Source organism: Trachurus trachurus (assembly GCF_905171665.1).
Source record: "Trachurus trachurus genome assembly, chromosome: 22".
Lineage (NCBI taxonomy): Eukaryota > Metazoa > Chordata > Actinopteri > Carangiformes > Carangidae > Trachurus > Trachurus trachurus.
The window spans coordinates 14,133,517-14,158,893 of NC_139907.1; the positions used below are offsets into that span (position 1 = coordinate 14,133,517).

At 40.8% G+C, this 25,377-nt stretch overlaps 1 protein-coding gene across 1 annotated transcript; it reads left to right on the forward strand.

Moving 5' to 3' along the window:
• Nucleotides 1-3: 3 nt before the first annotated feature.
• On the forward strand, nucleotides 4-24,495 carry cnksr1 (connector enhancer of kinase suppressor of Ras 1; the record flags this gene model as incomplete). The annotated part of the gene is made up of 21 exons (XM_083998708.1): nucleotides 4-55; nucleotides 1,128-1,285; nucleotides 3,670-3,872; nucleotides 4,311-4,395; nucleotides 11,308-11,349; nucleotides 11,537-11,656; nucleotides 13,608-13,667; nucleotides 15,047-15,115; nucleotides 15,326-15,454; nucleotides 16,855-16,988; nucleotides 18,450-18,595; nucleotides 19,231-19,406; nucleotides 19,514-19,547; nucleotides 20,234-20,409; nucleotides 20,550-20,623; nucleotides 20,850-20,921; nucleotides 21,298-21,368; nucleotides 21,777-21,838; nucleotides 21,929-22,019; nucleotides 22,308-22,489; nucleotides 23,064-24,495. 21 exons carry the CDS (start codon nucleotides 4-6, stop codon nucleotides 23,520-23,522), a joined length of 2,595 nt encoding a protein of 864 aa, XP_083854834.1. The 3' UTR covers nucleotides 23,523-24,495.
• Between the last annotated feature and the right edge of the window lie 882 nt (nucleotides 24,496-25,377).

Below are 25,377 nucleotides of genomic sequence, written 5' to 3' on the forward strand. Positions count from 1 at the left end.
AGCATGGAGCCTATAACGTGTTGGAGCGAGGAGAGAGTCGGCGAGTGGCTCCAAGGTGAGGAACATGTCTCGGTTGTGTGTTATTTTTTCCTTGTCACGCCTTGATCCCCTCACAGGTACTTTGGCTCGGACGCTAAAGTCAGAAATAGACGCGCTACACAAATCCTCTTGGAAGTGAAAGGTGGATGTGGAATGAGGAAGTGGCCAGAGCTCGGAGAGGGAGAGAGAGAGAGAGAGAGCCGCAACAGTCTTGTCCTGATCAGTGTCAACAGCTCAGGTAGTAGGTAGTAGGTAGGCTGCCATCACAGACAGCCTGTACATGGCTAAAGTACGTGTTGCGTTCACTGGCCGGACTCATTTATAATGTTTAATTCACCAACAATTAAGAGGGCAGTCAATGGATCAACACTTTCTCACACTGTTACATAAGTGGTGAGCTGTGAGTGTGTAATCGAGTGCGTTTACTTAAGTATTGCAAATACTTCGATACACTTTTAGGTACTTGTAGCTGCTTTGTTTATTTCAGTTTTACATTTACCTCTATTGTTTCTGTTTTTACCTAGCAACAGCCATGCAATTACTGCTCACTTTGTAGATTAAGATTTTAGATACAAGTAATATCAGCGTAAAGTATGATGCATTGTTAGCAAACAGTATATAATGCATAATGTCCTGACAAACAGCATAGAGTAGGCCTACTACATACATATTAATAATAATAATGGCCCAGTGATGTAATAACACAACACTGACCAGGATTACTCTGTGTTTACGTCTGGAGCCTTATGTGCTTTCACTTAATGCAGGATTTCCACTATACAAACAAGAGCATTCAGTAGTGAAGCACTGCTATTTTTACTGTAATTCTTCTTCCAGTCTTGGTTATACAAAAGTGTATGATGATGAGGTCATCATCATGCTTATATATATTTAGCATGTGACTTATATGAATCTCTTGTGATTCACAAACAAAGTCATTCCTGATGCTTCCAGCAGCTCAACTGCCCCTGTTACTCACTCTACATGTCTCTGCCTGCACATGTATGTGTTTTTGTACAGGGTTACCTTTTACACTCTGCCTTGCATGTGCGTCAGGTGTTTGTGTTTTTGTGTTGCACCACCGGCAGGTCTGGACGCCCCCCTGCAACAGTACTCGGTGTCGGATTGGCATTTGTCGGGCATGGATCTGCTCCAGCTGACCTCCCAGGACCTGGAGAAGCTGGGAGTCCACAAGATCGGACACCAGGAGCTCATACTAGAGGCTGTGGAGAAGCTCTGCTCTCTGGTGAGCGAGGAAGCAAGAGTCATGTGTGTTTGTGTTCACTCCGTGTCCATAGCAGTGCTCTGTGTATCCAGGGCTGCTTTGCTGTGTGTGTATTGTGGGGAGGGGGGGGGTTAATGTATGCGAGAGAGACAAGGCGTGCCTGGATGTTTACTGAGCAGTCATCTTCTTGTCTTGTGTAGTTGTGTATGGTTCGATGCTGGAGAAGAGAGATGCCTTTTTTTTTCCCACCATCACACTGCTTTCAGATCCAGATCTTGTTTGCATAGCAGCACTAGCAGCTGTTGAACAAATCCAGCCAGAATACACAGCAGCTGCTCTTATTGCCATACATGTCCTGCTGCAGCTGAAATACTCTGAGCCTGAAGTTTGACTGCTTAACTGCTTCTTTTTGCCCTGCACTTTCCGATCAATATTCCCTTCAGTCAAGCATATCATAGTAAAATAGTCACTTTATTTTTCCGAGCCGACATCAAAGGACTTGTCACGCTTTAACTGCAACCAAAGCAGTTAGAATAGCAAAGCTTGTGCCTAATACTTTACATGCAAATTTCTGCGAAAGTTTGCAGTCAGCTAAAAAAAACACTTCCGTCCCTCCTTTGAGTCTCTGTCCCGTTTTTTTCTTTTTTTTTTCTTTCTGCTGCCTAATTAATTTTCCTCCCTGTCCAATTTGAAGAGGGAGTTTTTGAACACTTAAATAGTCGTGTTGGTGTGTGCGTGTGTGTGTGTGTGGGCGTTTGTGTGTTCTCAGAGTGGCCTTTGTTTCACTGGACGGACTAATTGAGCAGGACAGTGCCAGGCAAGGTTCCAGCTCTGGTGGCGTAACAGCCTGTGAACATCAGACTAAAGCTCAGGCTGCTTAAACTGCCTGTTGCCGAATTATTGAAATAACTGTAGTACTGATTGAAATAGTCATTACTACATAAACAGTTTAACCCCAAAGTCTGATGGAATAAGTGTGAGCAGGGTCTTTCTGCAGGAGAAGGTCTGTTAACCCAGACAAAATGTGATCCTATTCCTCACATTTACCTTAACAACAGTGTGTTATTTGTCCATGCATGTGTCAGCCTCACTTCCTCCCCACCCCTATCTGTCTTGATGCTCTGTGAAGTGCTGCTAACACTGCGCTCATTCATAAAAACGACCATCAGATGCTCACATGAACCAGGCCAAACACGTTCAAGTGCACGGTTACATAATTAACAACTACAGCGCTGAAAAGCTGCTGCATGTTGATGGAGGACTGTTGAAGTGCGACAACAAAGCCCGCTCGGTCCGAACCTCTTGACCACTGATGAGTGGGTCACGACAATAACCTGCTCCTTCCTCAGCAGCTGTGGGGAGTCACGTCTCTCTCTCTCACACACACACACACACACACACACACACACACACACACACACACACACACACACACACACACACACACACACACACACACACACAGTACGGCTGGACAGGAAACGGTGATGAAACAGACTGTCTTGTTGAAGGGTCTTTAAAGTTGTCTCAGTTTTATATTATCCTTTGCTACAGTGTGTGTTGTTGGCTCAGTGAACATCCAGTGAGTGGTGCCTTTGTTTTGTATTTATTTTTTGTTTTTTTTACAGCGCCCAAGGGGTTTATGTAATATACAGTGCATCTTCGCTCATTGATAGAAATATTTAAATCATCTCTCGTAATACAATACAATTCAGCAGCACCACAATATAATCCTGAACATTAGAACCTTCATGAAGGGAGAGCTTACTGAATGGCTCAATGCATTATCAATTAATACAATATTAAAATATTGACACCTCAGTTCAGTTCTTAAAATGTTCACAGTTTTTGCATTATTATATCTTGAAAGCACTGACTGGACAACACAGTAGCTACTGCTCCTCACAATCAATTGATTTTGGCACTTTAACACTATATATACCATTAACATGATATGGAACTACATATATTTTGATAGAGGATAGTTTATCCAGTAATAACAACAACAACTATTATAATCATCATTATCAGCTTCATTTCTACAGCACTTTCAAATCCATATCCAAGCTATAAATAGACACGTCAATTCTCTTTGAAATAGGTTTCAAACAGAATTGACAAACACACGCCAATCTTTTGAAATAAAAATCCAAAACCGTTTCAAAGAGAAGTGCTCCGAGTTGACAGTGGAGCAGTGAACAAAGGGCTTGCAACTGAGACATCCAAATAACAATGCACCTGAAACACCAGGCCACATCTTTCAGTGATGTTTTACAAATGGTGGGAGAGGAATAGGAGTGATGCAACAACATCAGACTGAAATGGATTGTGTGTGAGTTGAGTGTTTCTGGAGTGAATCACTAACCAGCTGCATTGTGTGTGTTCTTTATGTGCGTGCTTTCCAGACGTATGGCATAGGTGGGGAGACCCTGCGTGGTCTAACAGAGAAGCTGCGCACTCTCGCCCACACACTTCAGATGGGCATCCAGGGCCGCTGGCAGGTCAACAGCTCTGAGTTACGGGGCGCCACCAAGCTGCCTCTGAGAGTCCTGCAGGTTGTGGTGGAGCTAATCAGCTCTGCCAAAGGCCTCTTCTCTCTGCTCAACAGGTGCGTACAGAGGGAGTTATCTAACTGTTATATATATATACACACACTACTTCAAATCCTATTTTATTCTGTGGTTATTTTTGACTGTGTGTTTACCCTCTACTGTATGTCATAGAAAACAGCTCTAGCTGCAGATTTTATTACTATAGGTTTTACGTAAAAAAGGATGGCCGTGGGCTAAAGTCACTTAAAGGTGTGCACGTGGGGAATGTTTTGGTGTATGTACAGACTTGCTGTTTACATGCCCCTCATTTAAAGAAAAAAAAAAAAGCTGACACCTGCTCCGTAGAAATATACTCAGTTTACTTTCTTTCCCTTTTCTCTTTATGAGACTTTCTAGGCATCTGAATTTCTTATGTGAAACTAAATCATTGAACTTGTGTACCCTCTCCAGTCTCTATCCAGACATGTTTGAAATATAATCCCTTTTTTCTCCAGGCATCAGTTCTTGCAGCTCAGTGGATGCACCTCCACCAAGAACATATTCAACTACTGCAAAGAGCTCGGGGATATTATCCACAAGGTTGGTTCATTTATGGCTTTAAGCAGTTAAGCGGTTAATATAAAACTCTTGTGCTTCTGCTCTTCTTATCTTCATCAAATGGCTGCTTTTTGAAAAAAAAAAAAGTTTGGTACATTTTCTTACACTGACTAAAAATTGTGGAAACATAAGGTGTTTATCTTAAGAGGAACCACACACATGTAGTGTGGTTTGAGTTGTATTTTCATGCGCACTAAATTGCCAAAGAGGAACTACAACCTGTCAGGTGACCAGCTATTTCTTTTTAAGTCGGGTCCCTCAAACGCAACACAGAGAACAGATACTGCACAGACCCACTCCTAGCCCTTTCGTTTAGCCTGAGTAATGCATTCTTTATCTTTACATTCCTGGCATATTTGAAGGCAGCTGTACCTTGAGGAAGCTTGACAGCGCTGCCAAAGAGGAGAGCTGGATTTTGTTTGTGCATTCAGCTTCGTGATACTATGAAATGTTGGAAAGAAAAAAAGGGGAAGAAGGAATATTCATATGTATGCATGCGTATGTTTATATGTCTGAGAAGTGGGTGAAAAGTTTTCACAGGTAGAAGAGAAGACAGGCCTGGATATGTTGTAGTGCCTAGGGGAGAGAGGGAGGTAGAGGGGGGAGGGAAGGTGGGAAGGGCAAAGAGAGAAGCAAAGGGAAGCTTGGAAAGGGGGAGGAGACTGAGGGAGGGATCGCACTGAAACTGTTTAATGATTTTTGACTCATGGGGGGGAGTTTGTATTAGTGAACATTGGTCAGCAGAGAGCAACAGGCAGAGAGGAGGAGAGGCCATTAACTCTGAGGCCACAGTGTAGTGACATTAGAGAAAAAGAAAGAGAAAAAAGATAAGACAGTGGAAGTGAAGAGGACAAACAGAAGATGGAGTTGCAGAGATAGCAGGGGTAATCAGAGTGAGGCAGTGAGAGGTGCAGGGAAGCTGTGGGGGAAAGAGGAGGCTCAGTATTTGGAGGAGTTTATTTATAGCCAGCTCTGGACACCTGCCCGGCGCGACAGGTACAGTTCTCACCTCTTTGATTGGATAATTCTCCACAAGGTGATGCTGCTTTTGCGTTTTCTCTCCCACTTTGCTTAAAATGGCTCAGACTTACACTTACACATAAAACAGCAAGTGCATTTTCTGCCTGTTATTTCAAACTGAGAATTGTTCTGTGTGATTTCTTTGTCTTCTCTAGAGGTTTATTATAGTGTTAGACGCCATTTGAGATATTCTGCACTAGCCACATGGGGACAGTCTGAACCAGATTTGTCAGTTTCACATGATTACCCATTCACAGGGTTAGGAACAAGCCTACAGGACTTTTGTGTGACAGCTCAGCGTCACAGTTTCTGTGCTGGTGTATAGTAACAGTAACATAATTCTTATAGACTTGCAGGACCAGTGTGGGGAAGGAAGGAAGCGTGGATTCCAGAGAGTGATTAAGCTTGTTGACATTGATCGGATGTTTTTGCGCCACTATGAAGTGATTCAGATTTGTTGTTTTCATTCATTGTCTGCTCCACGAGTACTGAGGCAGAGCACTTAGTGAATGATTAGTAAGTTGAGACCTTTTGCTGTTTTTTTGTGCTCGGTCCCTTTTAGAGGTTGATCATTGTGTGGTAATGATGTGCCATTGTTTGCTCAATTCCTGTTTTTGGGTTCTTGCATGCGCTTGTGTGTTTATACGTGCAGGTGCTCAAAAGGTAAGAAATCCATGAAGTTCATGAAGATGTAGTTTTATAAGATCTTAGTTCAGGGTCATTTGGTCTTTGAAGTAAAGTGGTCAGGCGGCTCATTTTCTGGACTTCCCCTCTTCTCAAACGTCATCCATTGAATAAGTGTCTGGGGTTTAAATTACCACATGTATCTGTAATTGTGCATGACTGCATGCTCAATGTAATGCTGCTGATGTAATTGCTACAGTATGGTATAGAGAGAGACACACTCGAGCTTCTGTAACAGTAAAATCTGTACAGTACGTCCTGCAAGTGTTCCTCTACACATGATGATACTATGATGACAGTTTGAGAGATGAAGCCTGTCTGAGGATTTTCATTTTCTCTAGTCTGATAAACAGCTGCTCAGATTGACCTTTTCACTCACCTGCCAAGCTTTTTTAATTAACAACTGACCGGCACCTGCAATAACAACAGGTAGAATGCAGGTTTTATAGATCTACATTAATCTACCCACTGTTTTTTGTGTGAATGTGATGATAACCCACTAAGGCCATCATCACTAGTTCACGTTAGCTACCGGCTAATCGGGGCTGCTGGGGTCGACCCCGCCTCCATGACGTTTGGCGTGCTGTCAGGAGGCCACAGTTTCATCATAACATCTTTTTTATGGAGAAGTGTATCCGCACAATCCACACCACATCCTCCACGGCAAATAAAGAGCTCTTGTTTGCGCTCTAGCTGTGTGCGTTAGAGTGTTTGTGTGTTTCTTCTCACACACTGTGAAGCAGTCAGAGTCAGCAGTCAGCTGGTGTTGTGTTGGGGTCCCGACCGGGAGCTGCCTGGTATAAGTTTTGCAGTGAAGTCTCAGCGGAGCAACAAGCAACAAGCAACAAGCAATGTTCAGCAGAGAAAGACAAAGAGAAGGAAAAGGAGAGGGGCTATGTGATCTGTGAACTTGGATTTAGAGCAAAATGATCTGGGAGATGTTACATTATTAAGGTATGTGAGTTTAAAAGTATCTTTTAAAAAGAAAACAACAGGTTTTCTGTTGCAACATGTCACATCTGAAACAAGGACATTTAGGTGAAAATGTAACTCTGACAGATTTTAATGTTTAACCGCCATTTTTAGTGCAACATGCCCCCGAGACAAGTCTGCTGCTCCTTCTTTTTGGTTATGTAACAATTTGTTTGACATTGAAGATATGGCACCACATGATCAACATATTTACCGATTCGGAGATGCTGTTGGATGACTTATTAAAAGTGGAATACAGACAGGACAGATGGAAAAGGTGTCAGAGGTGACTGACTTTAACTGTGTTTTTGTTTATGGGGCTAAATTGGAGAGCTTGAGACCAATCCAAGGATAAGAGGAGTTATATAAAGTAAGAGTGACATCAAGGAAATGAGGAGCAGGTGTAATAGAACATACTGAAGCTTCAATATGTCTCCAAACCTTTTTATAGCTGTGACCTGGTGGCAAATAGAAAATCTAGTGGTGAAGTCCAAGTAAACAAGCCGGCAGACACAACAGGGGTTTACTAGACAAGGCTTTTGATCTGCAAGGCTTTGATATCTTGTATGTGTGTTTTGACTCACAGACTCTGTCCAGTCTATAATCACCAATCTGTGACTGAACATGCATGTGCTGTACATTCATGTGGGTCAGTTCATTTTTCTGTTAGTTGTTTAGTGTACGTGTGTCCATGCATGGCTGCATTTGATCTTTTTTTTTTTTTTTTTTTGTCAGAGTGCTACACCCACATAATAGCTTGCCTTTGTTTCCTAGACAACTACAGGGAGAACTGCTTTCAGGCACAGACCACTGCTGGAAAGTAAACTCACCGCCTGATCAAGCCACACACCATGTAACACAACACTGTCTTTGAAACAAGGGCGCCTGATGCATGTTACTACACAGTGCTGCAGACGGCAAAGCAATGTTTTTCAAATGTTATGGTTTTGACACTGCAGGTCCTGTTGTAATCCATATTAACTTAATTAATGTTAAGGTAGCTTCAATCTTAGTTGCTGATCTGAACTACAATAGTTAAAAGGGCAATCTCTTTTGTTTGTTGTTGGTGCTGTTGCTTCTGGTTTGCGTGGCTACTATCTAGAGTTGCATTTTTTTTTCTCAATGTTTCGGCTCTGTGACCTTGGGGCCCTTGTTCTGGCTTAGTTGATGGAGAACGGGAATCTCTACAAAAAGCTGCACTGTTACATGAGACCGTTTATGATTCTTCTGTTACAAAACCTGAGGGGTCCCTGTGCAAACAGAGCAGTTGTTTTCAAGGGAGGTATTTTAATTAATATCTTATTGAGAGCAAAATCATGAAAGTGGAGCGTGAACATGCTGGAGGCTTTTGGAAACTAAACATACCCCACAGCTCCTCCTTGTCTGCCTTCCTTGTGTCTCCTCTCCTCTTGTCTCCTCTCCTTTACATGGTTCCCTGTCTCAGCAATGAAACACAGTCACATCTGCAACGGCATGCGTATACTGTATGTATCACTTACGTCATACAGTATGTGCATGTGTATGTGTATACGTGCATACATTTGTATTTGTAAGCATACAGACACAAGGACTTTGTGTCTAGATGTTATTCTCCCTGCGTAACCAGGGAGCAGTGTTGGTTTCTCAGGTTTTCCCACCACACCCTCCTGACATTACATCAGTTTCAGGGCAGAAGTGTACCTGTCGCCCACCGTGCACACACAGGAAGGTGTCATTTCCTGTTCTGGCAGAGTTAGAAAAGAAAAGCAGAACAGGTTTTTGGTGTTGTGGGAAACCTCCTGTGACATGGATTTGAACATGCCCAACACAAAACAGAGGTGTTGGGTTGTTTATCTCCCCATGTTCCTATGAAGCTATGGTGAGGTGGTGGACTGAAAGATGTGTTACTAGAGAAGGCAGAAGTGAGAGAGCATGGTTGGTAGGATGTAGCAACAAGTCTACACGTCAGATAAAGAAACTGCCACAATGTTTATGTGGTCAAGTAATAAGACTATCTGTTAGAGTTTGGACTCTTGTTTTAGCATTTAGCCTTTAAATGTCAATGTGAATCCTTGTGTATTTACTGACCTTTAGTGGTCTGGGTTTACTGAGTTTTAGCTACAATATTATTTTTCTTATCTCAACTCGAATACTTTGTCAGTCATTGTAAACATGTTTTAGCTGCATGAGCACTGTGGCTCCAGGGTTGGCAATGTCATGGGATGTCTGAACAACGGTTGGATTTGCCATGAAATTTTCTAATGTTCTAATGTTAACTTTGCATTCAAAGTGCTTCACGCTAGGCATTAAAACATTACAAAATGCACAAAAACAATAAAAAAAGTGTACATTTCATAACATTTTAATGTATTTTGGCATTGATGTTTTACCTTTGACGGTGTGGCTCTGCACGGGTGCGAATTGTTGTGTGACGTCAGACAACTGATTCTCGGAGAAGTTGGGGTAGTGGAGGATAGTGGAGTGGGAGCTCCGACATGAGGTGGTGTTTGAATCGATGACTGTAACTGAAAAATATTTAGGTTTTTAGTATTTTTGTACCAATTAACATGAGTGTCCTTGTTGTTGTTTTTCAAGTAACATACTCTTACATCGAATCGAACACCACCTCATTGCACTTTTTCAAGTAGGAGATCGGAAAGACCCGAGTTCTGAGTTGTCTCGAACGCATCATAAGTCTTGTTTTAAAACTCTTTCTTGTGATTGGCCTGTTTTTCTAGTGGTATTATTAACATTTTCTTTTATCAGAAGCTAAAATTAAATACTCCTACTTTTTTTTTTTAAATGGTTTTCTCCAGGTCTCTTTTGTGCTAATAATCTGGTTGTATTAGCATCATTCTCTCATCGGCTTTAGCTTTTGCAACCAGCTCTTGCTTTCCTCGTAATGCATGACATTTGTTTTATATAACTGAATTTGTTTATGTGATAGGGGTGGGAGAAAAAATCGATTCACATAGATATCGCGATATCTTTTTTGACGATTTTTAAATCGATTTTTTTTTTTCAAAAATCGATTTTTTTTTTGGGAATTTTTTTTTTATTTTTTATTTTTTATTTTTTTAAATATTGTGCAATGTGTATTTGTTAGCCTCTTTTACATACAGAGAGTACAGGCTTTGAAAAGGGTTTAAGTTCACTTTATAATGGAGTATGTTAATTTATAGGCTTCTACAGTATTTGTGTGCAGATAAATGTTAAAAATGCAGACTAAAAATCGAGAGAATCGGCAATATCGTAGAATCGCAATTTAAATCGAATCGCCATCCAAAAAATCGTAGAAGAATCGAATCGGGAGAAAAGCATATCGTCCCAGCCCTATTATGTGACATAACATTTTGCAGTGCTTCTCCCAGTGCTTCTCCTCAAACAGCAACAACTCACAGGGCTATATAGCAACATGCATACAAAACAAACCCAAGAGGACCAGTCAAACTGACCAGCCGTCACAACAGAAACTCTGTCGGTCTTGCCCCTCCCTTCAGCTTTGTGTCACAGCCTTTAATTAGCCCAGAAATCCAACCGTGTTCACTGTTGATCCCTTGTTACATTTCACAGGGATTAGTTTCCCTTTACAAGCTTTTATGTAACTCACACATCACACAGACGTTGCAAATTAGCTTATAGGCAGTAATGGTACGTGGCATTAGTCTATTCAATAAATATTCAGTGCTGTGTCAACATCTACCCTCCTCTCATTTAACCTCTCATCAGCTTCCTGCAATAAGTCACAGCTTCCCCCTCTTCTCTCCAGCTCCCAGTGATTCCTGTAGGAGCGTTATCAACACCGTCCTCCCAAACCACAGATTAAACACTTTAGTTCCACTGCACTATTTCTAATTACTGTGACACTGACCACAGACTTCCTGCATGTGTGTGCATGTGCTACAAACATACTTGCGTGCACTTCCTGTGCATCAAGTGTGTGCGCATGTGTGTGGGATTAGTGTGAATCCTTGGATTAGGTGGACTTTACGCTCCATTAGAGGTGCTTCTCCCCTGCCATACTGGAGCTGGAATTATGCCCCTCTTGCCTCGGGATACCTGTGGCCTTTCACTTCCTGACTCATGCTGTGAGGAGGAAATAGGACATGAATTTTGAGTCAGATTGTCCCATTTCCACAAATCAATATTAGGGTCACATACTATAGGCTGCTGGGGTGTCATTCATTAGGGTAATTTGCTGAAACTGGAACTCATGTTGTTGTTTCACTCTTCCAACAGGATTCACCCGTCTATGACAAGGAAAAGGACATCATCGCTGTAGTAAGTCTAATTATTTGTCTATTTTACTTCACCTATTAATATTTTAACATATACTTTAGTTTTTACCGTTTATTTTGTAAAGGACTGAATGAAATTATTCTTGATAGCATGTCAAACAATGTATAGACACTATGCCAAAGGAACTGTGGTCCAAACCGACTTCTCATCAGAGTGTTTTCATGGACAGTGCCGTCAGTTGGTGGCTCTGTGTGATGACATCCTGAGCTCCAGCCCTGAAGCGCTTCTTACCCACACTGCCCAGCTTGAGAGTGTTGACTTAGTGCCTGTGTCACCTGGTGATCAGCTGGTAAATATGTCTCTTATTTATTCTTCATAATTTTCTGGTGAGGGCCAAATGAAATTAATGTGACTTTAAGTTATTTTCCTGACCTGGTCTCAGCTTCTGAACTTGGAGACTTTGCTGCTTTTTCTTGTGTGAAAGTGAAGTAAATATTTCTGGGTTTGGAACAAAACAAGTCCTGTAAAGACTTTATTTTAGGCTTTGCAACATTTTGATGGATGTTTTTCATTATTGCCTGACATTTTATAAATGAAACAACTGATTGATTCATCAAAAATGAATGACTGTGACTGATTAAACAATCATGAATAATGATTGGACTAAGGAGCACAGGAGTTCTAGAAAATTATTATTATTTTGATGATTATCATCTCATACCGTAATTATTTTTATTATGTTATGTTTCATACTGCCTCACATTATTGATAATTGTAAGGTACATTAAACTAATTGTATTTATTCAGTGCTTCTGATACAAGCAACACATTTTAAAATTACTATTCATTATTCAGTCACTGTTTTCTCCACCAACTATGTTAACTCCACTCTCAAGAGTTCTGCCTCCTGCTCCTTTCTTTTTTTGCAACATCTGTTCATCTCATCTATGTAGTGAATTACAGCCTCATTCTTATCATCATATTTTTAATTCTCTCTCCATTCTCTTAACCTCTATCATTTAATTCTTAATCTGTGTTTATTTTTCTCTCTCTCTTTTCATTTCCAGTTTTGATTTAATACTCTCACCATTACCTGGAAGTTTCCATTGTCACTCAGTTCCACCTCTTTCATCCAACTCAAGGTTCTCACTGTACAAGCATCTATTCTTTTTATTTTCTCAAAAACCTTCTCTCGCTTCTGCCTCTTCAGAAACAACTTTTTATTCCTGCCTAACCTTTTCTATTAACAACTTATCCTTCAGTTAGTAGGCTACATTAAATACAACACTTGAAGCACCTTTCTTTGCCTGGTCTCCACGTCATCTAGTTCCCTTTTAGTTTTCATTTCTAAAGAGCATCTCTGTTTATTGCATTTGTCCAATTTCCTCTCCCTTTGTGAGCCTGTTAAGTAAAAATCTCTCTTGTTAGATGATAATAGCAGTCCCAGCTCTTCCTCAGTTGATTGGCTTTGCAAATCACCCTCAGTTTGTTCTGTCTTTACAGAATTTATGCACATTTCCTATCCTCACTTCCAATTCTGTAGACAAATGTGTTTTTTTGTTTGTATTTGTTTCCATGGATGCATAATTGCATGTGTGTAGGGGAAATAGATTGTTGGGCATAATTCATGTTTCACTGTGTCAACAGAGAAAAACATTTTTGTATTTACCATCTAACAACAACCTCTGATTATCCACAAGTGACAGAGATGAACAGATGGAGAGTAAACGGAACTAAAGTCAGAAAGGGAAATGAGTGGCAGGAAGAATTATGATGTACAAAACATTATGAGCACATGGTCAATTTATTGATTAAACGTGAATCTGAATTTACACAAGATGTTGTGACATACAGGAATGCACATGTCACAGCCATTGTCAATAAAACCCAGTATTATTAAGTAATGCCAGGTACAGTACCAGATTCCAGGTACTTTTACCTCATGGAAACGCAAAAAGGGCAAGTAGCTGGTACCACGTAGGGGATATAGTGGCATTAGGCTCTGTTTTTTCAATTCAGAGTTCAAATCTATCCATGTCTGTTGTCATGTGATATGTATTGATTATGTGATCGGGGCTGGTCAGGGTGTGATCAATTGCCTCTCCCTATCCCCATTATGACTTTGAATGATCGGTCAGAGCAGGCTGATGGGCAATTACAGGCTGAGCCGTCGATACATTTGAAGACAGATGTCAATATCTCCACAGACAGAGCAATGTGCATTATGGTAAATCAGTGTGACTCAGTGATGTGGCATTCATAGCTGAGGTGTCTGTAACATCTGTTTCTCTTTTTCTCAGGGGATTGAGATAACGTCCAGCAGCTCCAGTAACCACTACGTGACCGGATCTGCTGCTGAGGTCAGACTCTCCCTTGCACTTTCCTTTTCTCACTGTTGACTCACTAGTCATGCCTGCCATTTCAGTTCTCCGAACCAATCCTCTGAAGAGCAGCATGACTCAAAACTTCTGCTCCTCCTCAATTCCCCCATGCCCGACGCAACAGGTTTCATTCCTGAGAGCGTCACACCTTTCATTTTCTGTTCCTACCTGATTCAGTCTTGTTAAAAAGTGTGAGAACACTGAATATTTAACAGAAGACAAGTTGTTAGTGTGTGTCTCAGGTCTTTTTGTTTATTTCTGCAGAAGATAACACACATTGCATTTGTGTACCTGAACCTCTCATCTATAAGGAACTGGAAGTGTATTTTCAGTCATTTAAAGCAAATATAAAGAGGGAGAATCCTCAGTTTTCCTTCTATGGCTTTTTTCAAAACACATGAACTCTCTTTTATGTGTTAAGTCTGACTTAGTTGTTGTTTTCAATAGCAGGAGAATCGCTATACAATGATGTCTTTCTCTGCTTTGAATGAGTGACGTTTCCTTTATCATGACAGCGTGAGTTGTGCATGAGGCAGAAATCCCCCTTGGAACTATTTTTGTGTGACACATTATTTTTAGCAGTAGGCTTGTCTTTCTTTCACATTTAAAATTGAAACCAATCTGAGCCCCTGTGCTGCAAATACTTTTTATTTATAGCTACCTACCCGGGACTGGTTGTTCCAAATGCAGCAGACAGCACCTAAACAATTGTGACACAGCATTGCTAACAATAACTGACTGTGTATCAGTGTAGGCTACTATTAATATGTGATTTTTTAAAACTTTATAGGTTAAATTGATCTGGCTTTTAATACGTATTAAAGGCTTCCCTAGAAGGAGCACAGTTGCATGATTCTGTGAGAAAGCCAAAGATCACTGAGATCAGGGGGCTTGTAAAATAAACAAGTGAGCCTTGGGAGGATGGAGGAGTATTCATCAGCCAGAATAAGGAGGGCTTGTAAAATAAGATGAGGGCAGTTCTCCTGTGGGACAGAGGGAGATGGAGATGCTATTTTTCCATGATGTCAACAATAAAATACTCAAGACTCTGCTCCTGAAGTTGCACGTATCGCCATTGCAACTTCTGAGATGTGACCATTGCCAAACAAATGCACAGACTAGCTGATAGCATCAGTGTAGTTGCAATAATGTTTACAAAGTAATTGTTCCATTCAGGATTTCCCCAGGCCCACAACAATAATCAATCATCAAAAACTCCTGTAAAGTCTGTAAAGTGTAGTCAAGTTCTTTAAAAGTTTAAAAAGATACAATCACACTACGGATTGTCATGATTCATATCTGACTGGGTTTTGTTTGTTACAGTTTCTTATGTGTGTTGTTTTCTTCTCCTTTTGCAGCCTTCGAATAGTTTCTATGTGAAGATCTTGGCTGGTGATGAAGTGATACAAGTCAATGACCAGATAGTGGTGAGTAATCTATCATCTGAGATCTGTTTCTGTGTATTTTTAGGCTGCTCCATTACACTATAGCCTATATTTGTGGTCAGCCTTATGTTGTTCAGGCGATCATGTCAACAGGAAATGTGAAATGTCTCAGTTATAACACTCAATGTTCAGTGCAAAGTGTCTGAACGTGAGACCTTTGTACTGGAATAATCAACCGTGTATCTGGGTCAGGTCGGCTGGAGCAGAGCGAATCTTGTGAAGAAGCTGCAGGAGAATCCCAGTGGAGTGACCCTGGTGCTGAAGAAGATCCCTGGGTCGACGCAAGTCAAAAGCCCAGTCCAGGAGACTCCCTCTCCACAGGTCAGAGATCTTAACCTCTCAAACGAATCAATGAAATATGAGTGTTTAGTTTTAGACTATCTAGGAAATGTGGGTAAATTAACATCACACCCACGAGAAAGTTTGCACCATCAAGACTTAGTGAAACCAGGTTTATAATTGGTTATTCCGGGTTTGATATTAAATCAAGCACAGTTGCACCATGTCAAATTAAACTATAAGGACTTTATAAGTAAAACAGGGAGACTAACTCCAACTATTATCTTTTTTACAGCTGGTTTTACAAAGCAAAATATCACATTGTTGCTAGCTATAGCTAAAAAAAAATGGCTAGCTTAACGGCTCGTCAGAGGAGCTTAAATGTTTTGTCCTTTTAGAAAAACGTGTTGGCTGCCATGTTTAACAGTTGGCCAGATCCTGTTCAGTTCACCTTCATCGAGTTTTCTTTAAGAAACTTGATTTTGGATGATTCAACTGGCAATCACAGTTTAAATTCGCTTTCAAAGTTTTGGTGAAACAGAATTAAATGTAATCTTTAAATTGTCTTAAAACTAACTTAGTGCAGCAGAATTTCAACTTCAAACCATGATTTTTGGTTTAAAAGTCAAACCTTGCTGGTGCAAGCTGTCTGTGATTAATTTCTCATCTATGTGTCACACAACAGTATCATCATTATCAACCTCACTTGGCCTGAACAGTGGGGAAAATGTGCATATCATTAGAATTACTCATCACACACAGAGACCCACCCACCCAAACACTTTCAGGAGTTTTCTCTCTCACACTTTGCGAAGCCAATAGTTCTATTGTTGCACAAAAATACAATTTTTAAAGTTAAACTCAGGGGTGAAACATCAAATCATCCCACAGAAGATGGACTGTTCACATAGTGTCAATTGTCAAGGGAACCTGGACCTTCCCTGTCATGAGAATCCATGTCTTCAATTTCCGTTTAACATCAATGGGGGGGATGTTTTTCCATGAACACTTGCACGTTTTCCGAAGTCCCTAAGCCAACCTTGTTTGTCTTTAAACTACACACTGAGTTACACGCTACATCTGAGACCGCACACACACACACGCATGGACACTCACAGTATGATCATTTCACACCCCCTTGTGACCATTACCATGTTAATCGCAGATCTAGCTGGTGGCACAGGCTGTGAGAACACACACGAGGAGATGTGAATTGGCTGTGTGTATCAGCTCCCTCACAAGATGCCCTGCTTTTAGCGAGAATTTTAAGACTTCTGTTTTTTGTGCTGTTATCTCATCTGCACTGCATGGATGTAGACTGAAGGCACCATAAAAGCCCACATGACATCCACCTCCTTATACCTCAGTTACCAACCCCCAAGTGTACACACATACACAACAGATTAGCGTGCACACTCACATGTATTGCTGTATTTCTGCAGATTTCTTTTCAGAAAGACGAAGAGGAGAGAGACGAGAGGTCGGAGGAAGAAGAGGAAAAGGACGAGGAAGAGAACAACCCCAGACACTCCATATTTGAGAGGGTAGCAGCATCTGTCAGGTCCCTGTCTTTTAGGTGAGAGGATGATTTGCTCTTTCTTTTAATAATTCTATGTCTAAATTGTCATCATGATCTGATTTTTGCATTAATGTGACACACTTTGCTTATGTATATGCTGTTTATTTCCTTTTATTTATTTATTTTAGTAGCCACGGCATAGTTATAGTTGTTACACTCACAATTTTAATTATCCAGCACTCCAGTTCAGGATAATTACATGCAGGGGTGAAGCATCAAATCATCCCTCAGAAACTGGGTTGTTTACATAGTTAAAGTGCCTGTGCTTTCAGGAGAATCCCCTCTATCCTGTCTTTTAGGTGAGTGTAATTAGCTGATCCGCTGAATTGGCTTTTTTTTTTTTAAATTAGCTTTAATTAGCTGTCCAGATAAAGTCATTGGGTACAGCCAAACAACAGCATCATAAGGATTTTTTTGACTGCTAGTTGTACTACAGAACTATACAATAGATCTTTTTTAATAAATAGCATGTGATAAGGGCTAATCAGTTTAAGTTTTAAGTTGATCTTCTCATTTGTTTATCTAGTGTGGGTCTCTCATCAAAAAAACATTTTGTCTTGACAATGAAAATTTAGCAAAACATTTAGCAGGTTTAATACGTCTGTTTCAAAGCATAGTAACATCACAATGTCAGAGCAGGTTGGATATGAGTTTGGTTCAGTAAATTATCAGATTTACTCAGTAGAGCTGAACCTCCCACGAACCCTTTTGACCTCGTTAATCTGCCGGGAACTGGTAGGATTGTGATGAGGTCACACTGCAAATGCCATAAATTCCACTACAGACACCAGCAACCCACAATCGACTGGAAATGAGCAAAAAAAAGGAGGAGATGAGGAGAAAGATGAATCGATGTTGTGGTGAGGTGATGAAAGATGTATACGAAGGGCGGGAGGGAAGGCGGGAGTGATGGAGAGCAGGCGTACTCCGAGAAATAGAGGGAGGAGGCGGGGATGGCGCACATTAAGGTTGTAAATAATCCTGCCACGTGCAAACAAAAACAAGAAGTAACTTTCTGGCATATAGAGTCATATTTCATTCCTTTAAAGGAGCTATTTATTTTGCTATAACTTCACAGCCAATGCATTTACAGCTGTTGACTTACCTGTCTAGAAGAGGCATTGGGCATAAAACTTCATGCCATTAACAACAAGAGCTGGGAGGAATAGGAACAACTCTTGTTTACCCTCCCTTTCTATCCCTTCTTTTCCTCTACTGAAGTGAACTTGGCATGCTAACCAGGTTGACCCAGCCTATCCGTCTTTCTTGTCACTTTCTGATACCGAAGTTCTGCAGAGTTTACTGTGCACTGAAGAAGTAGTGCTATGAGAACCACAGTTTTTGATATTTTCATTTCTCATTTCACAGATGTCGTAGCCTCTTAGAAGCACCTAAATGCACCATCAATAAGCTGCTTGAGTTGGTGTTGTGACTAAGTCTCACTCTTTTCCACTGCAGAAAAGCCGTTCACGGCCCAGAGGTACAGCAGCAGCCTATGGGACAGGAGGAATCAGAGTTGTGTTCAGACAGGGAGCTGGAGGGAAGTCTGACTCTCACTTCATATCAAAACCAACAAGGGGGGTTGTCGCCACTGTCAGCCTCAGGTAAGAAATGTACTGTAGAGGAAATCAAAGCCCTTTGCCAGAGACATTTTCTTCCCTCAAAAGTCCTCAATATGTTTCAGTTGTTAAAGCAGGATATTGTCTGGAACATAGTGCAGAAGGGGTTCAGCAGCTAAAAAAAAGTCTTTATTAAACAGATAAAATAGCTACCAGTTAAGCCATTTAAATATATTGCTTAGGGGAAAAAAAGCTAAACATGCCATGCTGTTTGCAGGTCAAATAAAAACTCCCATTTTATATACTGTATCCTACTCCAGGGCAATTTGGGCAAAGTAGATCTGTCACCCTGAGCTCTTTCTGTTTAACGGTCTCTCTGTAGCCCATATTGTATTTTACATTTTGTTCACCTGGTTCTGTTTAGTCATTTTTTCTTTATTAAAAGACCCAAGAGCTGTTGACAATGTTAGCTTTCACATTAGCATTTAAAAAAGATTTCAGACTCTGACCTGATAAAGATGCATGAAAATAACTAGTCTGAGTAGCAGCTTCATGGATTGATTAGCGTTTGTACCTGAACACCAGGGAGAGTTATTTCTTAAGCACTGTGATGTTGAGTATGGTGCTAGTGAAAGGTAGTCACATTATTGTCATTTGATTGTCTACATGAATCTTCTCAGGGGATTTCGAGGGTGTGGATGGTTCAAGGCTATCACCAAGACTCAGAAGTGACCGCTCGCCGTCTCCCAGAAGTCCGTCACCCCTGAGCTTCGGGTCATTCAGAAGTCCTTCGCCTCACCGAGTCAGTCAGGAAAGAGCGAGCGTCAGCTCCTGCCCTGAAATGGTGGGACACACGGTGAGAGGAGCAGAATAAACATTTTAGTTTTAACCAGACCTGTTGATGCAGCTTGGACTAAATTACATTTGAAGTATTGATTGATGTTTGTTAACTTGTTTTTTCAGGGAAATAAAGACACTAAGAGGAGCTCAACAAAAGGTACAGTTTTATTATATATTGTTATAATATAAGCAGAACATTCAGTTTAGACCAAGACAAAATATAAATATGATGATTCCCATTTCCCTTTGACCTCATTAGATCTGTCAACAAGACAAGTGTTATACCACTGTTGATATACCTTTTCATGATTTTTTCTGTATTTTTACTAATCTACTCATCAGTGCATTACATACAGTATATAGGGCCATCATATGCTACACCAACACTGGTGCCTGTCTGTACTTTCTAGATAAAATACATGCTAGAAAGAGAAAAGATGAAGATAAGTGGCAGAAACATACAAAACATGTATTTTTGTTATTCTATATGTTCTTCTTCCTTTTAATTTACATTTGTATGTACTTGTTTGGCAGGTGTTTTTATTGAGGAACATATCAAAGAAGGCAAAGAACAAGGATGTCAGATAAAGAATCAAATTGGAAATCCATAGTAACAGCTAGTTAGGTTAGAAGTGCCACACTGGAATGCAGTTGCCATGCTGGAAATGATCCATGTCACAATAAATGACAATAAACTAGGTCACCATGCTTCTTTAGTTCCTCAAACAATAAGTCAAAAAGATGCCATACACATCAGGAAATCAGTATTGTAATGAAATAAGCTCAAAACCAATGATGTCCACTAAGGAACTGAGATTACTCCTGGTTGTCATTTCCTCCCAGGAATGACGACAGCTATGAGTCGGCGTCGCGTGTCCTGCCGTGAGCTGGGTCGTCCCGACTGCGACGGCTGGCTGTGGAAGAAGAGGAGGGAGAGCAGTGTCTTCATCACCCAGAAGTGGCAACGCTTCTGGTTTATCCTCAAGGGGCCTTCACTTTACTGGTACACCACCCAGCAGGTGTGTGTATAGGAGTTGGTGCTTTGTTTATTCCAAAGACACATTGTGTTAATGGATTGTTTTTAAACTTACAACATTTGACAAGGAATCAAATTCAATGTATATTGAATTAATATGAATAAATGTTTTTCCTTCTACAGGATGAGAAAGCTGAGGGTCTGGTCAACATAGCCAGCTACAACATAGAGAGCGCCGGAGAGCACAAGAGAAAATAGTAAGGATGAACTCAGCAGGTTTAACGAACATTGTATATAGAAATATTTGTTCAGGATACACTGCTGAATAGTTTTGAATTCATTCAAACTCATCACTACTATCACAGGAGGAGTGAGGTTTCCTTTTGTGTTTGATGTATGTGTATTAATTGCTCTGTGATGAGTTTCCTTTGGTCTAGTCAAGTCCTGATCTTGACTCATCTCTCCGTGCTCTTGCTCCACCAGCGTGTTCAAAATGTGCCACCAGAGGTTTCAGAACTTCTTCTTCGCTGCTGATAACGTCACTGACATGAGCAAGTAAGTAAAGCCCGTTTTTTCCTCTCTTTGCTTTGCTATCTTTCTCTTTTTCCAGGTGTAATAATAATTCATGTTTGGTTGTAACCAACAATGGGAATAATGCCAGTAAAGGAGATTGTGTGCTTGCAGCTCCAATATAATATCGACATTCATTCATTTTATTGCACACACTGAGCTCAGCAGGGGGGGCGTTGAATCATGCTGTGACAGGTGTTGGTCTGCACTGCCCTCTACAGTTGGATTTGTCTGTGTTTTTACAGTTTAAAGTTAAGATCACTGATGTTGACAATGAAACAATGGTAGCATGACTCTAACATTAGAGATGCCGTAACTTTATTGTTGATGTCTTGTCGTTTTTTTTAAAATTATTTCTCAGATGGATTAACTGTCTGATCACTGCCATACAGAAGTTCAAGAAGTTCCACGAGGGTCCTGACAGTGAAGAGGGTAGGTCATTGTCCTTCTTATACTTCTACCATATAATAGAGCCTGAATACTAAAATATGTGCAAATAAAATGTACGGTATATCAAGTGGCTTCTCTCATCCAAAACTCACTGGACCTGTATCACTGTGCTAATATTATCAGTCTTATTAGCAATAATGCACAGTGGGCAAGATGGTGGTGTTTCCTCGTCCCCACAATAATCCTATTACCAAAGATCATAATTTTAGATTGTTTGCTTTTTCTGTTAATCCATGGCCATGATAGTTATAAATCAAATACTAACACAGAATGAAGCATAAACACTGTTGTCCTGTCAGACAAGTATAAATGATTAGAAAAGTTAAATTTACTGTTTTATTACGGTACTTTGATGTCACTGAGTTAACTCCTTTGTTGATCTGTGGACAGAATGTTACAGTGAGACTGAATCAGAAAGTGAGAGATCGCCTTCACCCCGCAGAAGAAATAAGGTCAGTGAGAGGATTCAGCATGCACTGGCACATAAACACACAAAGAGACGGTACATTTCAGATCATAATGTGTGTTTTTTTGTGCCACAGAAAGTGCAGTCCAACACTCTCCCTCGCCCCAAGGGTAGGACAGGTAAGACGCCATTATCAGGAAGTCCAACAGGGGGCAGCAAAGGATCAGGTTTGTACTGTTGTTCTCCATGCTCCATGCTCTAATTTCCTCCCTCAGTGAATAATTTCTTTAATCTGCGAGGACTCCATTGATGGATGTTTTAATAATTTGTATTTAGGAAATTCTCTTGCTCATGACATGTTTTCTCTCATTACCCTGAGGATATTTGGTCCAATCATCAATTCCCAAATGGATAGTTCCTAAGCGCTTCATGTGTACGATGCTGTCAACCAAATCCCACAGGCCTGTTTTGTATTCACTTCCATCTCTTCCCTTTGTCACTTGTCATGTGAGAAGGCGTCCCAGAGGATGAGATGGGCCAGATGTTAAACAACATTAAGGAAGGAGGAGTTTCTCTGATTGGCCACGAGCAGCCGTTCACACACGACCACTTCAGGAAATCATTCATCCGACGTAACAAGAACCCAGTCATTAATGAGAAGGCACATACACTCCGGGCCCTGCAGAGCACTCTGAAGGTGAGGAGGAAGGCCAGACTTTCAATAAACAGTAAACAAGGGGTCAGATGGGCATCATGTTATTATTACTATTGTCTTTTTATTTTATATGTATAGGTGATTTCAGGACATTGTGGGGGGGCGTGCAAGGAGCTGGGGGATATGATGATGTGTTTGTTTATGGTCTTAGATGTATTGTTTTTGTGTATATGTGTTCATGGCGCCTGGAGTCTCTGGTCTGTCCAGGACGAATTTCTCCCAAGGGAGACAATAAAGACAAACTAACTAACTAACTAACAAACACACGCTACATTTTAGCAATAATTGGACATTATTGGATTTAAATATCGCAGTGATGGTGATAAGTTATTGAAATTCAATTTTTTTTGTATGTATCTGACTAAATCTGTGTTATGACACAAGTGATCAAGATGAGTTCATGATCATTCTCTTGATGTTGACAAAGCTCTGTAAAGAAGTAGATGTAGTAGAAGTTGTTCCTCACATCAGAAGGGACTTGTTGTTCTCAATCAGTTAAAAGCAAACAAACTGATATAAGTCTGTGTTCTCACTGACGTTCCTGTTTGCTCCGCAGGCAAGAGAAGCAGAGTTGCAGCAGATCAACAAGGTCTTGGAGGACTCTGATCTGACGGCCTCAAAGTATCGTCAGTGGAAGGAGCAAAACGAGGAACTTGTTCAAGAAATTGAGAAACTGGTGGCGCTCCAGGCCTCCAAAGGAGGGGACGAGGCGGCGGCGGCGGCGGCACAGGACACGCCTGCTGCTGAGGCCGTTGCCATGGAAACTGTTGCTAAGGAAACTGCCACGGCAGACACGGAAAGCGCATACGGACCGAGTCTGAGTCTGAGCGACGGTGAGCAGCTGGTGGACGCGGAGCCGTCTGATGTTCTCCTCGAGATCCCACAGGGTTCTCCGAGCTCAGACTCCAGTCCGCTGTTAGAACTCTCCCTGGGGTCGCTGCAGGACTCGATAAACCAGCAGCTGAGCGAGATGGTGGAGAGCGGAGAAGCTGCTGAGAACTACTTCTACATTTAAGCACAGTCCACACACCACTGCAGAACTGACTGTTTACGAAAAAGCAGACAAATGAGAGATGCTTGTTATGCATCAGTGTGAGAGAGAGGTGAATTTCACCTGCTGAAAGGATCAGTGTCAAAGCTGCAACTAAATCAATCGCTTTATTCAAGTATGTCAGTGAAATGTGTCAGTGTTTTTCTCTACAGGAAACACAGTGAGCCCTGTACTTGTTCTCAACAAATATGACAAGTTTACAACAGAGAAAAGAACAATTTGCCAAGTGTCAATCTGAGTCCAGTATGTATTTACGGGATTTTAAGGCTGTTTGTTGAATGATGAAAAAATCAAATAGAACTTTTCTTAGACTTCACTGAGAATTTTTAATAAGAGTCTGCCTCTTGTAATGTGATGTAAATACAGTTTTACTATAAATACTTTATATATATGTTTATTACCTTAATAAAGGTAGAGATTTGAACTATTTTGCACAGAACACCTGCACCTGTGTCCACCTGTGTATATGAACCACATGTTGAGTTGTGCGACGTGGTTCCTGTTCAGTGTTGTTGTTTTTTTTTATCCCCCCAAAATGCAGCAAAACAAGTGAAGACTATTCAAGTGCTGGGATGTCTGATGTGACCCTGCTCCTTTTCGCTGTCATCTTCCATCAGCTTAATAAAGAAGGGAGCGAGACGATCACTGAAATGTGTCATGAGGTTCCACCATTGTGTCTTCAGTTTCCTGTACTGTAGTTGTAGTATGTAGCATGCAGACAGACGGCAGATTATGTATTCGTCACTTTATGTGTGTCTGTGCCCACGTCTGTCTTTTGTGAATGAATTTCATCCTGTCAAGACTTTTCTTTGAATTCTGTTCTTTGCAGTTCACTTCTGCTGAAGGCCACATCTCTGAATGAAAGTAATTACGAAAGATGAATGTCTGACCTACAAGCAGATCAAAAGGGGGTAACCTGAGGTTAAAGTAATTTACAGATTCAATGCTTTCTATAACAGTTGACGTATCTGCGCCATTAGGTACTGTAGAAAATAGTGACGTGCAATGCAGGTTTTCAACTGTATGTTGCAGTACAGATGTATTTGATGGTCCAATTATGCAAAAAAACAAATTTAAACCTTTGTTTTCATAAGTTAGTAGTGTGTGTGAACAGATTTTCTAAACTTTTTATTTCAGCGCAATATTCCATTTAAGCATTGTACAGTATGTCTGTGACAAATTCACTTGTTGCAACTAAATATTTCCATTCAGTTAGTGACGTGGTTTTCTACTGAATTGTTAATTTCTTCACAAGGTCCTCATCTGTTCACATAAGCTAACACTAATAATTCAGCACTGTGGCCTTGTCTGTTGTGCATTGGCTGCAATTCTCCCCCTGTCTCTCAGCTTTGTGTGAAGACAATGAATTTGAATGACTGTCCAGTTCTATAAATAGCCCCCCAGCATTTTCAGGTGTAGCAAAAGATGCACACGCACAGTGTAATTATCAAGGTATGATATCACCGTGACAATGAGCGTGGACGTAGCATCAGTCAGTGCACACTTTCTCAATAGGGTGAATCTTATAATCATTTTTTCCATTGACTCCCATTTCAAGCAGTTAATCAACAGAGATCTGCTCTTGGTCTTTACTCTGAATGATTCAATGCACAATAAGATATCACTGAAATGTTTTATTTCAAGGCAGAGTGCACCAACAAGTATCAATACACTATACAACAAATAATACACAAAACACCCTTATCTCTGTGTTACTGAGGCAGTCATGTCACATTTATAAGATGAAGGCTCCTCAGTGACGGTATCATACAAAGATTGACTCTGATAAACTGGCTGAAGAATTAGCAGGTTACTCTGA